Source organism: Neolamprologus brichardi, chromosome 16 (genome assembly GCF_056152115.1).
Source record: "Neolamprologus brichardi isolate AB-2024 chromosome 16, ASM5615211v1, whole genome shotgun sequence".
In the NCBI taxonomy this organism is placed as follows: domain Eukaryota; kingdom Metazoa; phylum Chordata; class Actinopteri; order Cichliformes; family Cichlidae; genus Neolamprologus; species Neolamprologus brichardi.
Genome location: NC_142119.1, coordinates 25,062,035 through 25,076,370, shown reverse-complemented (window position 1 = coordinate 25,076,370; position 14,336 = coordinate 25,062,035). Strand labels below are relative to the sequence as shown.

The following is a 14,336-nucleotide window of genomic DNA, read 5'->3' as shown; positions in this document are numbered from 1 at the left end:
TATGTATCTGTTTAGATTAGTTTGATACTTATTGATATATTTTTGTCCTATTCTGTATTATTCGGCAACATATCATTCTACTTATTGCAACTATTTCTTATATGTACTGTGTGTTTGTCTTAGTTTTTAACTGCTCTAACAAAAGCATTTTCCATCTTTGCCATAAAGGAAATATATCCTATCCCATCATATAAAATAAAAGCTAGCAATCAGTTAAAGAAAATCTCAAGTTGACAAATAAAAGTAAGTACAAAATAAAACACCCTATCCAAATAAAATCCAAGGAAATAGAATTTTTTAAATGAGGATTTCATTTATCAAGGGAAAAAATTTTACAAGCCTGGCCCTATGTGAAACGGAATAATGAATTAACTGTGATAAACCATTGATTTTGGAAAGTTAAGCTTCATTAGCTAATACGAAGCCTTATCGCTGCCAGACTTGTTGAATCCAAAAATCACTTAAATAGAACCTGTCTGACAACGTGAAGAAGGCTAAAAGCTCTCAAAATCTAAAGAAACAGCTGAGAAACAAAGTCATTGACATCTATCCGACTGAAAATGGAAATGGAAATTACTCCAAATGACTGCGTTCTGTTGTTTCAGGTGCTTCCATGACATGACTCCAGGAGGACATAAAACAACTCAACTGCAGGCCTCACCTGCCTCTGTTAAAGTCGGCATTCATTATTCAATAATAAGAAAGAGACTGGGTAAAAAATATCATCCATGGGAGAACTCCAAAGAGAAACTCACTGCTGAGCAAAAAGAACACAAAGGCTCATCTCACATTCACCAAAAGAAACCTTATGAGTTTAATTTTTATGAAGCTTTGAGTCCCGTTAAATCTGACATAAAACTAATACAGCATTTCATTTAAAAACAAAACAAAACATCACATCAGCATGGTGGTGGTAGTGTGATAGCCTGTGGCAGGACAGTGATATGAAGCACACCAGCAAGTCCACTACTGAATGTCCCCAAAAAAATAAAAGGAAGGTTAGATGGAAGATTGAGATGCTTTGACCTGACCTTAAACTCTCCCACTGTGGCTCAGTTAAAGCATTTCTGCAAAGAAGAGTGGGCCAAAATTCCTCCATGTGAAATGTGAAAGACTCATTGCCAGTCATCACAAAAGCTTGATCGCAGTTCTTGCTGCAGAAGTGGCACAAGTAGTTATCAGGTTTAGGAATAGCTTTTTTTCACTTAGTAATTTGAATTATGGTTTAAAAACTGCTTTTTGTATTTACATGTATGTGTGACAAATATGCAAAATAATAAATAACGCTGATCCATTTTAACAGGAGGCTGTTGCTAACCTTGAACCAGCACTACGTGTAGTCTTACAAACCAAAAGCCAGTATTAGCCTCAGTTAGAGTACTTCTGCACTTTTATTTTGAATGCAGGCCATTTCCAGGATTTCCAGTATGCATTATTCGGATTTGACTTTCTATGCTTTGAGAGCTGAAGGCGGATCCACGTAGAAAGGGGGCGTCTTAAATCAGAGACGACCATTCAAAACCGGCAGAAGGAAAAAAAAAAAAAAAAAAAAAGCAACTCCCCGATCCATCCATCCATCTCTTCTCCCAGATCACTCAGCACCCACCGGTGGCCCACCAGCGAGCGACCCGCAGAGAAAACACCAAGATGGCCCCGATCTCCATCAAAACCGTGCTGATTAGTGAAAGTGTCGACCCTCGCTGCAAGGCGATTCTGGAGGAAAATGGCATCCAAGTCACGGAGAAGCAGAACATGACTAAGGATGAATTAATCGCGGAGATAAAGGTAGTAATGGCACTCTGCGTTATATTGCGTAATTTCTTCACATGCACCCGCTGTCGGGTTTATTTTTTTTCTTCCTACCAAGCAGGTTTCTATAAAGTTTAGTCTAGTTTAGTCTTCGCTCTAATCGGTGCACATGTGCCCCTGCACGCCTAAAAAAAGTTTTTGCGGACTAGCAGCCGGCATTTTTTATTCCGTAACACAATTCAACCTGACACGTGTAATTAAATGATCCCGACAGCCAGTTAAAAACTGATTTATTCGGTTAGTACCGCCCATTGTGAAGCTGATGCAACTCATTCGTAGTGTTGTGACTATTGCCGCACAGTCAGACCTCCTATCTGCTGCAAGTGCATCGGGCGGCCATTGATTCCACTTCTACCCCCAACCCAAACTGTTCCATTAATCCCACATTTTCTCCACAGAGCCAATGTGTGTATGTCTAAGAATATTTGAACAAATTCAATTTGTCAGATTGGAAATGATGAGCTGTTCTCATACAAGCTGAATGGACTGTACAAGGCTGGCTCTAAAACTTCTGGTGCCCTAAATGACAGGTCCCTGCAGGGGTGTCTTAACATTATTGCACACCCTTGGGCTGTGAGCCTTTTGGGGCCCCCATAGTCCAAAATGTATTTATTTTTAAAAATGTATTTTAGCCTATTCTCAATAAACATTTTAATGTTGAATGACCATTGGATGGCTGTACTTTCTCAGCATCTAGTCTTAAATTGAAGTGCTCAAAGTGTTCATCTCTCACACTGAGCTAATTCACCATGCAACAAATGGGATAGAATTTACATGAAGATCAACATAAGCGGCTTAAAAGTGTCCTTTATAGTTAATACGAATAACATTTGGTAATAGTAGTGTGTGCACACGAACCAGATGTTGTTTGGCACTCTGCTGACAACTATTTAGCAACGTTATCAGTCAGATGTCATTTTGCAGCCTGATCAGTTTTGACTGCTGCAGTTTCAACCATTAAAATTTTTTTTTTAAGATCTTTGTTTTTTGTTTGTTTGTTTTGTTTTAGCTTTTTAGTCTGTATTTAGACATGAAAGTGGAAAGAAGAGAGGGAAATCTGAGAGCAGGGAAAAGAAACACAGTGAATGGTTTTGGGACAGATTCAAACCCAGAACTCGGCACCTGAAACAACACCTTCTCCAAGCTTTGACCAACAAAGTCTGTGTCATGTCATGACATGACACAGACAGAGAGATAAAATCACATTTTATTGTGGAAAAAAATTATTTGCATGGTTAACAGGTGTCCCCCTGGCAATGGGAAACATTTTTTCCATTTTTTCCCCCCTGTTACATTGTAACAGGGGGAAAAAAACCACTATAACCTGTCTTGTAACACTTCTGGTTGGACAGAGGTAAATCATTTGGCATAAAACAGGCCAAAGATCAGTGTTAGAAATGAGGAATTAATGAGAATTATTTAGTAAGTATATCATATCCTAGCATGGGAGTTTTGACTGGTTCACAGTTTTTATGCTGCTCAAAATAACTGACACCCATTGACTCTGTGTGAACTATTGGGTGTATTTAAAACAGCTCTGCTTTTTTCTGAATCTCAGGACTATGATGGCCTCGTGGTTAGATCTGCAACCAAGGTAACAGCTGATGTTGTCAGTGCTGCTAATAATCTCAAAATTATTGGAAGAGCTGGGACCGGTGTGGACAACGTAGATGTTCCTGCCGCCACCAAAAAGGGCATTATTGTCATGAAGTAAGCCTCCAGTTTAAATGCAGATTTTCTTCACTGTGCAGTTCCAGTATACCACTGACTTTACTTTATAACTCTGTTTTTCTGCAGCACACCGAGTGGCAACACGATCAGTGCTGCTGAGCTGACGTGTGCTCTGCTCATGAGCCTCTCAAGGCAAGACGAGTCATGTCATTTCTGAACAATTGCCGAGAAGCTCTGTGGTTGTAATTGAAGTGCAGTAATATTCCATTATTACGTTGATCTGTTTTCAGAAACGTGCCACAAGCAGCGATGTCAATGAAGCAAGGAAACTGGGATCGCAAGAAGGTAAAAGCATTTTCACTTGCTCTCCAGTGTGCCGTTTGAACGGCTGTTTGCACTGGGAGCATCAAGCCATTACTGTTGCATGGTTGGCTCCATTGTCCACTCAGTTGTGAATAATCAGATGGGACACTTGGATCTGTGTACTTTGAGATTTTTGGAGGTGGGTCATTGTTTTGCTTCCGATTTTTCAGTTCATGGGTGCAGAGCTGTACGGCAAAGTGCTCGGAATAGTCGGACTTGGAAGAATAGGAAAGGAGGTCGCCTCGAGGATGCAGTCATTTGGCATGAAGGTCAGCATACAATATCTGCTCACAGTTACTGTGATATTTAAAATAAACAGACATAAAAAGATGACAGGTTGTTTTCTCCTTAACAGACTATTGGCTATGATCCAATCACTCCTCCAGAGGTGTCAGCCAGCTGGGGAGTGGAACAGATGTCTCTGGAGCAGCTCTGGCCCCAGTGTGACTACATCACTGTCCACACTCCCCTGTTGCCCTCTACTGTCGGTGAGCTAAACACCAATCATATGTCGGTCGATTATAACGGTGGCGCAAAGTCCATCAGCAAGATGTGGAATTTCTCTTTGATGTTCCCAAGGTCTGCTTAACGATGAAAGCTTTGCCAAGTGCAAGAAAGGCGTGAAGGTTGTGAACTGTGCAAGAGGGGGCATCATCGATGAGGAGGCTCTGCTCAGAGCCTTGAAGTCTGGACAGTGTGGAGGAGCAGGCCTTGACGTCTTTGTGGAGGTTTTTCTTTTTGTCAAATTGATTGATTGACTTTTTTTTATTAAATAAAGAGATGTTGTTGCTTAAATTTCACATTTTCTTTATGTTTTTGGCTACAGGAGCCACCTAAGAACCACTCACTGGTGGAGCATCCCAATGTTATCAGCTGCCCTCACCTGGGAGCCAGTACGAAGGAGGCTCAGGCTCGCTGTGGGGAGGACATTGCCCTGCAGATCGTGGACATGGTGAAGGGAAAGAACCTGGTCGGAGCAGTAAGTCCTACGTGCTCTTCTTAATACTGTGTTTAAAAAATAACTCCTCAGACCAGAGTTATAAATTTGCTAAAGGGCTACTGAAGGGATTGTTTGGCGGATTTGTGTAAAATGAATCACTAAAGAAGCCTAAATAGTCTCAAACTTCAAAAGCATCACTATCAACAAATCAGACTTCATACCCACAGTTATCTGTACAGGAAGTAGTGGACTGTTTTACAGACTGTGGTTATTAGCTTTCTTTGTTAAGCCAGACTTTCTGCTTCGGGTTCTGTCCACACTTGCCATAAAGTGGGAATTTGATGCATCATTTCACTTTTCATCTGCACACCATGGACAGCAGAATATGTCAAGTATTATCAGATAAGCAGATGATTATAAAGCTGTGAAGAATATAAAAAATAAAACTGCAGCACTGTTTCTGGAAATAAGACAAGCGAGCAATGCTCGCAGAAAACTGTCAGTCTCGGGAATATGTGAGTTAAATTTTTCTTTATTTCTTTTATTCCATGTGCCGTCAGTGCTGCAGTTTATTTTGAATATGACAGCTGCACATTGGACATCTGGAGCTTTAAAACGGATATATTTTATTGTTTGTTTTGTACAAAAAACATAAAGCAAACAGTGGTGATACATACAAAGAAACAGAGACTGAGCAGGAAACAGTATCAGTAGATAGTCCAGTTTGATCACATTTGGAGGGTATTGGTAAAAAAAATTGTTTAAAAAATAAATAATTATAACCTTTTTTTTAAAAAAAGAAAAAAGAATGATTTTGTAACAGATTTTAAACTGTTCTCCTTATGCAGGTAAATGCTCAGGTCCTGGCTAGCACGTTCTCCCAGGAGTCGCAGCAACTGATTAAACTCGGAGAAGCCGTTGGATCTGTTCTTCAGTCTTTCAGCGCGTCTAAGAAACCATTCAGTCACGTTCAAATAACTACACAAGGTAACATTTCTGGTTTAACTAGTTTCCTGTAACCAAGCGACCTCAAGGAGAGGAAGGAAAAATACTAGGAAGCAGCTTTTCCTCCCTCTGCTGGTGTCACAGTGAAACTGTCCAATCAGTCGTGTGGGTTTAGAAGCTATTATAGGAATATCATTTCTGTGTAATTTCTTTTGTCTTTTTTTTTTTTCTACAACAGTTTTACTTTAAAATATTTTGCCTGTAATTAAAAGCTTTTTGCACTCTGCTTGACAAACCAGGGGATTGCATGAAGTCCTGCACTGATTACATGACTTCAGCTGTGCTGGTGGGTTTACTCAATCATGAATCAGGATGTTGCCCAAACCTCATCAACGCGCTGAGCTTAGCTAAGGAAACCGGAATCACGGTACACCGTCAATTTATTCAGGCAAATAAAACATGAGAAAAACAAGTGGAACATATGTCAAATAAATCTTTTTCCTTTATCTCAACTTCTTCAGGTTTACCAGGCCCACTGTGCATCTGCCGGGGCCGCTGAAGGCGTGTGTAAGGTGGAGATTGTGGCCAATGGCTGCAGCTACAAAGCCAGCGGTTCAGTTCAAGGTGGAGCGCCTGTCCTCCTGGAGCTGTGCAACAGCGTGTTCAGACAGCCCATCTCCCTCACTGGAAATCTGCTGTTCTTTAAGGCCCCTGCGAATCCTCAACTCCTGTCCTCACTGGCTGGTAAGAAAATGTAGACATCAAAACTATCATCTGTGAATATAAAAGATTTCACTGTACACAAATGGCCTCCACAGTCATCAAATCTCAGAGCAGCTTTGGGACATGGTGGAAGCACAGATGTGCTGCCAACAAATCTGTAGCAACTGTGCAATTCTATCATATCAATACTGGTTTGTTTCAGCACCTGTTTGAATCCGTGCAACAAAGTATTAAGCCAGAGAAAAAGCAGGTCCAACCCAGTAGTGCAATAGAGTCGCCACCTGCTGGACAATAGAAAGAATGCACAAACTCTCCCTCATTGTATATTCAAATGTATATTCAAATGTATATTCAACATTCACGATCAGTAACTGAGAAAAGTTTCTTTTCAGTCTTTTACAAATTAATTTATGACTTCCATTAGTTCCATCAGTTTTGGAGGCTAAGGCAGTAACCTTAAACACAATATAAAGACGTCTGACACTGTGGTCAGCAGCACAGGAGCACCACAGGGAACTGTGCTGTCCCCTCTTCTCTTCACCCTGTACACCTCTGACTTCTGCTACAACTCTGAATTATGCCACAAGTTTGCAGATGACACAGCCATCATGGGGTGTATCTGGGATGATCAGGAAGAGGAGTACAGAAGTCTGGTGAGGAACTTTGTCGCATGGAGTCACACAAACCACCTACAACTCAACACCTCAAAGACTAAGGAACCGGTTGTGGACTTCAGGAGATCCAGAGCAGGTCCACTGCCAGTTCAGATAGAGAGGGAGGTCAACAAGTACAAGCACCTCGGGCTGTGGGTGGACAACAAACTGGACAGGTCATGCAACACAGAGCACCTGTATAAAAAAGCCCAAAGCCGACTGTACTTCCTCAGGAGGCTGAGGTCTTTTAACATTTGCAGGAAGCTCCTGAGGATGTTTTACCAGTCAGTGGTTGCTGGAGTACTTTTCTATGCTGTGGTGTGCTGGGGGAGCAGCACAGCAAAGAAGGACTCATCCAGGCTGGAGAAACTGATCAGGAAGGCTGGCTCTGTGGTCGGCATGAAGCTGGACACTCTGGTGACAGTGGCAGAGAAAAGGACACTAAAAAAACTGCTGGACATTAAGGACAATGCTGGGCTATATATACTGTTAAAATGTGTGTCTGAAAACAAAGCATGCATTCTTGTTGTTTTTCCTCAACTGCTTCTTTGCGCACATTTGTTTTTGAGTTTGAATTTAGATGAAAGCTGGCCCTGAGTTATGAGAACTAAATTGTACCCTTCACCAATGTTTCTTTTCTTTCCATTCACACCTATTTTCTCTCTTCAATTGTTCTTTGTTTAGGAGTGTTGGCCACAGAGGGAGTGGAGATTGAGTCTTTCAGTGCTCCTGCAGACCGCTCTGGGGATCTGTGGTATTGTGTGGGGGTGTCCTCGCTCTTGAGAGATCTCAGTGCCTTGAACTCCGTGGTGAAGGATGCAGCGCAGCTCAGCTTTTAAATGGCAGCGCAAAGCACTTACAGAGGCACTGAATAGCATTCAGAATGTGAGATCTGTAACATTTTCAGGAGCGTCTAATATAAATGATCCGGTCTTTGTGTTTACAGCTAACAACTTGTTCAGAAGTTGCAGTTTAAAACCTGCATTTTATAACATTCCAGTGTTTAGATGTTTTTATTAACTTGTAGAAGTAGAAATTAAATAAAAATGTCCGTTGTACGCTGCTCAGTTTGTTGTGTGATCCTTTTAAAGAAGACTTTCTAATATGAACGCCTTATATTTTTAGATTTTAAAAATACTTCACTACACAGCTCGAGTTCAGTACGACAGCCCTTCAATAATTCCTCTATTAAAATGTTCAATGTGTGATTTGTGTCGGTTCTATGGGGGGGTTTTTTGCCCCACTGTTGTTAATATTTGGTAAGATTACACAGTAAAGGGCTGCACAACACATCCCAGAGCTAGTGGCAGAAAGCTGCTTTGTAGGTTGTAGCAAGCAAGCAACAACACAACTTTTTTCACATGTAAATCTGTTCCTGTGGCATCATGGAAATCTCACTCACTTTAGATCATCTCATCTCACTACTTTCCACTTCTAAATAAGAATACATTTCAGCTCATTGTCTCAAAACAGAGTAGCCAGAAATAGGCATTCACTTATATTTTCTGTAGACCTTCAGAAAATATGAGTCCTACCACATGCAGTGCATATGCTCAGTTCTCTGAATCCTTAAGCATGATATATTTTACTCCATCCTCCCAGAAAACAACAGTGGATGCCACAGTAGTGTAGTTTTCAACAATAAATAAATAAAGAGATTAAATAATGGAATCTGTGGAATCGTTGCATGAAAAACTTAATTCAATCTTGTCCGCTGCCTAATCAGTCATGCAGTTAGTCCAGCCTACACAGCAATCTGTTTAATCCACAGCAAAGCACTATGGCTTGTGGTTAATGTCAGATACAACAGTCCTTCTTCTGCATCCATATATCGGATGATGGATTTGAAACAAGCATTTCACATTTGGATTGTTCACTCTTCAACAACCTGTTGTCACTGATTTTCAGTAAAGTTTTTGTGTAATTTTGCATACCTCAGGCTTTTCTTCCTCATTTCCCTTCCTTAAGAACGACTTCTTGACAGCCACCTTGAGACGATTTCTAATGTCACCAGTAGATGGATAAACTTTAGGACCTTAAGCATCTCTCAGGTCCTGTGTCAGGTCTTTGCTGTTTTTCCCCCCTTCTTTCTTAAGAACATGACTTTTAGATACTGTTTGTCTGCTCAACACAGGGTTTGATTTTTTTTTAGGCCTGCAAGCTTTTGTTTGTCCTTTGCTTGTCCAGTTTCTTAATTTTTATTAAGGACACAGTGAATGGCATGCTGAGATATGCCTTTTTTTTTTTTTGTCTAACAGCTCTTTAGAAATCATGCTGTTGTTGCAATGCCTGTCAAACTGTGATGGAGTTTTTCATAGATTCAACTAAAGGAACAAATTAGGTGTTTGTACAATAAAGTGGCTAAAGATACAATTTATTATTGGTTCTTTGCTAAGTTGTCTGTTATGTGTAGACACAACACTGGTTCATCCCTTGATTAAGGTGGCTTTTTATGCTTGAATGATTCATATATCAATGTTAAAGTGCTTAACAAAACAAAACGAAACAAAACAAAAAATCCCTATGAAAATTGTGAGGTACAAGAGCTGGACTGAAAATAAGTGAAAAAGCAGCCAATGTGCAAAGGGCCTTCAGAAAGCCCACAGAGCTATCTCCTAAGACCACCTGAAACAAAATTACAAGTCTGGCTCATTGGAAGCAAACTATAAAGAAGTTAGCTCAAGTTTTTTTGCACGTTAATATAAAATTAAACAATTTCACCCGTTCACACAGACTTACTACTGTGTTACATAAAATGTTATGATGTTGTAACACAAGACAAAGTTTGATTCATTTTGAAAGTTTAATTAGATATTTTACCTCAGTTGGCTGTTTTATCAACTTCATTCGTTTGATTTATAAGTTAAACGTTCAGAAAATACTGAGATGGATCGTCGCAGGGCTCATTTTAACAACAGTTAAACGATAGAATAAATTCATGAATAAAATCCTTCATTGGACTAAAAAGAAAAGAAACAGCATGTCTCACGGAAGGTAACTTTTTTATGAACATTTATGCAAAACAGTTGCCAGTCAAATCTCTGTCACTTAGCCATTAAGTTATGCATTGAGTCCAGTCTGCACCGCTGTCCCCTTTAATTCAGCATTAAGCGTTAAACTCTCAGGTAACAGCAATGACAGTCCTCTCTGTTGCTTTGTAAACCCAGGCGGCTTGTTATGGGGCACAAAAAACAATCTGTCTTTTAAAAAAAAAAAGGTTTTACAAAGGCTCTGTTATTACTTTAGTTCTAATGCAGTAATATTTTTCATTATATATCATTTGCTGAGATTAACACATATTCCGTCTCTGCAGCCTTGTGCTGTTAATCCTCGTTAGGATTAGCTAAAGCCTTTACCGCACTCGAATTGGGTTCAGAATACCATGGCAACGCCAAGAATGGTGAACACATGAATGGACCAGTGCAATGACTTCTTCTTCGTCGTCGTCTTCCCTTTCTCCTTCTTGCGCCCTAGTAAAAAGCGACGCTCATTTGTATACTATTTGTATTCTGTTTGCGCCTGCTGGGTGCACAGAAAATGTGCCGTTCGTGAGCGCGTCACGAGACTGTGGATGGATGGAGGTTATATTTAGACTCTGAGAGAAAACGGTGGGGTTGGGTGATTCCTCTCAAGGAGTTTTGTCAAGGACCCGCTGTTTGAGACTACAGAGCAGAGGAGAGGAGAAGAGAGGAGGAGGAGGGGGTTATGGACGCTGCTCACAAATACCAAAATAGGATCGAGCTGCCTGCCTGCGACTGTCCTGCGTGAGCTAAATTGAGGCTCATGTGTGGTGGAGACGGGAGAGCTTGAGGACAGTGTGGAAGGAGAGACAGAAAAAAAAAAGCTCGAGTCATTCATGGAAATAGGGTGAGTGGTAATCAAGCAGTGTGTCTGCTTGGATACATGGATTAAAGCGTAAATGCGAAGACTCTTCTATGACCAGTCACACTGCAATTAATTATAAATGGGAATGTGACGCCTCGGTATTGCTTTGATGTTCGCCAGCCCACTGTGTGTGTGTGTGTGTGTGTGTGTGTGTGTGTGTGTGTGTGTGTTTGGGTTACATTAGACACATACTTTCTCCATCTCTCTTTTCTAGGTATCATGTCACATAAACAAGCCGAAATCTACACATATGACTTCTGTGATGGTGACCATCCGGCAGAGCTCTTGGATGCGCTCAGGCACTTCTACATTAGCGGGCTGTTTACCGATGTCGCTCTGCAGTGTGGCGAGTCGGGACAGGTGTTTCACTGCCACAAGGCGCTGCTGTCAGCCCGCAGCTCCTATTTCAAAGTCATGTTCACAGCTGACATGAAGGAGAGATCAAACAGCGTCATCAAACTGAGCGGCATAGACTACGAGGTGCTGGGTGCTCTGGTGGACTACGTGTACACTGCTCAGGTGTGCATCACTGAGAGCAACGTACAGAGCCTGCTGGAGGCTGCAGACCTGCTGCAGTTCGTTCCTGTGAAGCAAGCATGTGAGGAGTTTCTCATTCGCCTCCTGGATGTGGACAACTGCCTGGGCATGCACGCTTTCGCTGAGCTGCACCTGTGCCCTGGGCTGGAGAGGGAGGCACGCAGAGTGATGCTGAGCAGGTTCCCGGAGCTCATTCGGCAGGAGGAGTTTCTAGATCTGCACCCTGAGAAGATGAGAGAAGTCTTGGCTGTACAGAGCCTCACTGTGCAGAAAGATGAAGTGTTGATAGATGCTGTCGCCACATGGGTAAACCATGACTTAGATAATCGCATGCACCACGTGTCAATTATGCTACACTCCATCCATCTGGATCTGGATGAGATTTACTTTAAGACCACGTTAGACGTGTATAGACAATACTTAAAGAAGAATGATGGGAAATTGAAATCTATAATCATCCAGGCTTTAAGGTCAAATGGAAAAGAGATACCTGCGGCTAGAAAAATGTCTGCCAACATGTATATCATTGGAGGGTACTATTGGCACCCTCTTTGTGAAGTCCACATCTGGGATCCTATCAGCAACACATGGGTGCAAGGAAAGGACATGCCCAACCATGCAAGAGAGAGCTACAGCGTCAGTTTACTTGGTGCAAATATCTATGTGACAGGTGGCTACAAGACAAACACTGTTGAGGCCCTGGACACTGTTTCAATTTATAACTGTGACTGTGATGAATGGACTGAGGGCTGCCCCATGATTACAGCCAGGTACTACCATTGCTCTGTGGCGTTGCACGGCTGCATCTATGCCATCGGAGGCTACCGGGGAGGAGCTCCAGAACGAGACACCGAATTTTATGATCCTTTAAAAAAGAAATGGTTCCCTGTGGCCAAAATGATCCAAGGTATGCTGAAATACTGGGATTGTGTTATCTCCAGGGCTGAAATGATGAGCAGGATATGAATAAATGAAGGCAGAGAAAGCAGTTTCACCACAAGGTCCATTTAGTGGAGTTGTATGAGTTCTTTATGGGCTTCTTATAGGATGAAAAGCTGTTGTTTAAAACACATGGTCATAATACCATCTGCTGATGAAGATCATGTGATTTTTGACTGAAAGCTCCTGAGCAGCTCATACATGGAACTTGTTGTTTCTAAGTTCAAGAATGAGCATTAAAATCAAATGTCATTATATGTTTTTTTAAACAGTATCATTGACAATCATTTATGTGACTCATACCATTTACGGTAGCAGCTATTTATTATATGTTCTGCACAGAACAGCAAGCTGACAGAGTTCACATTAAGAATTGTATCCACCACCCAAAGCAGGCAGCTAACATTACAGCTCAGCAGAAGGAGACACCATTAATGTTTAGATAGTGTCACACTGTTGCAAACTCATGCTTTTCAGCATGGTTAGATGAATTGTGGGGGTATAGCTTAGCAAATAATAGAGCAGTTCATAACTGTAACTGCTTGAAACAAGGTTTGCAGATTTTTGAACGACTAGGCCACAGTTTCTGCAAAGGCTGCTGAGTTTTTCCAAACAGTGCTTTGATAACCAGATGTCAAGTGCCATTTATTTCCATTTTATTAAAGAAAAAACAGAATCTGATAGAGCTGATATCTACTAATCTGAACAACTCATACAAAATGATCCAGATGGATAAATGGCACTACAGGCCAGAGGAAAAACATGTAATTTTGATTTTGGGTGAACTGTGCCTTTGCACTGTGCATATATATATATAACTTTGTATGAATGAAGTGATAAAACACATACTTAAGGTATCATCTTTTTTACGTGATAGACAGTTTGGACTGTTCAAGTGATGCTTATGATTTCTGTTTTCTTTGAAGGTGTAGGAAATGCTACTGCGTGTGTAATGGGAGATAAAATCTATGTAACCGGAGGTCATTATGGCTACAGAGGAAGCTGCACCTATGAAAAAACACAGGTGTACAGACCAGATGTCAACGAGTGGAGCATCATTACAATAAGTCCCCATCCAGGTATGCGTGCTAAAGCAGACCAAACAGAAGCATGAGTATATTAAATGCTGTTTTCTAAGGTGAACTCCTCTCATTTCAGAGTACGGGCTGTGTTCTGTGTCTCTCAACAACAAGCTGTATGTGGTGGGTGGACAGACGACGATTGCCGACTGCTACGACACAGAGAGAGACGAGTGGAGACCGATATCGGTGATGAAGGAGAGGAGGATGGAGTGTGGGGCCGTGGTAATAAATGGTTGTATTTACGTAACAGGTGGATACTCGTACTCCAAAGGGACTTACCTTCAAAGCATCGAGAAATATAACCCTGAGCTGGACTCGTGGGAGATAGTGGGGACTCTCCCCAGCCCGACCAGGTCACATGGCTGTATTTGTGTTTATGGTGTTTAGTGACACAAATTTTTGTTTACTGATTATTTTGTGCCAAATGGATCTAACAGTGACTCCACTGAAGAGAGCTAATATTCCACACTTCATATTTATCTCACAGCATGTCAGCCTGCACCAGATCCTTTAGGAAGCTATTTGCCAAACTGTGAATATAGTGATGAATACCAGCTTTTCATACAAAACTCAGGGGCCTCATGTTGAGCGTTTTTTGTTTGTTTGGTTGTTTGTTTAAAATAGACTGAAAAGAAATGCAAAAAAAGAGAAGATGACATTTTATAATCTAATAAGTATTATTTAAAAATCACACTACAAATAGACTTTTATTAGTAGAGGTGTACTAGGTTGTACCTTGATTAAATAAAGTACTAAAATGCTAATAAAGTTCTGTTTGAGTTCACTGAA

The 14,336-nt window shown here is 41.1% G+C and overlaps 2 protein-coding genes across 2 annotated transcripts; both read left to right on the top strand.

Moving 5' to 3' along the window:
• Positions 1–1,540: 1,540 nt before the first annotated feature.
• On the top strand, positions 1,541–8,161 carry phgdh (phosphoglycerate dehydrogenase). The gene is made up of 12 exons (XM_006788493.3): positions 1,541–1,785; positions 3,368–3,519; positions 3,607–3,672; positions 3,771–3,825; positions 4,014–4,112; positions 4,199–4,331; positions 4,423–4,571; positions 4,670–4,822; positions 5,632–5,770; positions 6,028–6,155; positions 6,250–6,472; positions 7,789–8,161. The coding sequence occupies exons 1-12, from the start codon at positions 1,648–1,650 to the stop codon at positions 7,941–7,943; spliced, it is 1,590 nt and encodes a 529-aa protein (XP_006788556.2). The 5' UTR covers positions 1,541–1,647; the 3' UTR covers positions 7,944–8,161.
• A 2,344-nt stretch (positions 8,162–10,505) lies between these two features.
• Positions 10,506–14,336, top strand: klhl23 (kelch-like family member 23). The gene is made up of 4 exons (XM_006788492.2): positions 10,506–10,971; positions 11,204–12,433; positions 13,392–13,544; positions 13,624–14,336. Exons 2-4 carry the CDS (start codon positions 11,209–11,211, stop codon positions 13,932–13,934), a joined length of 1,689 nt encoding a protein of 562 aa, XP_006788555.1. The 5' UTR covers positions 10,506–10,971; positions 11,204–11,208; the 3' UTR covers positions 13,935–14,336.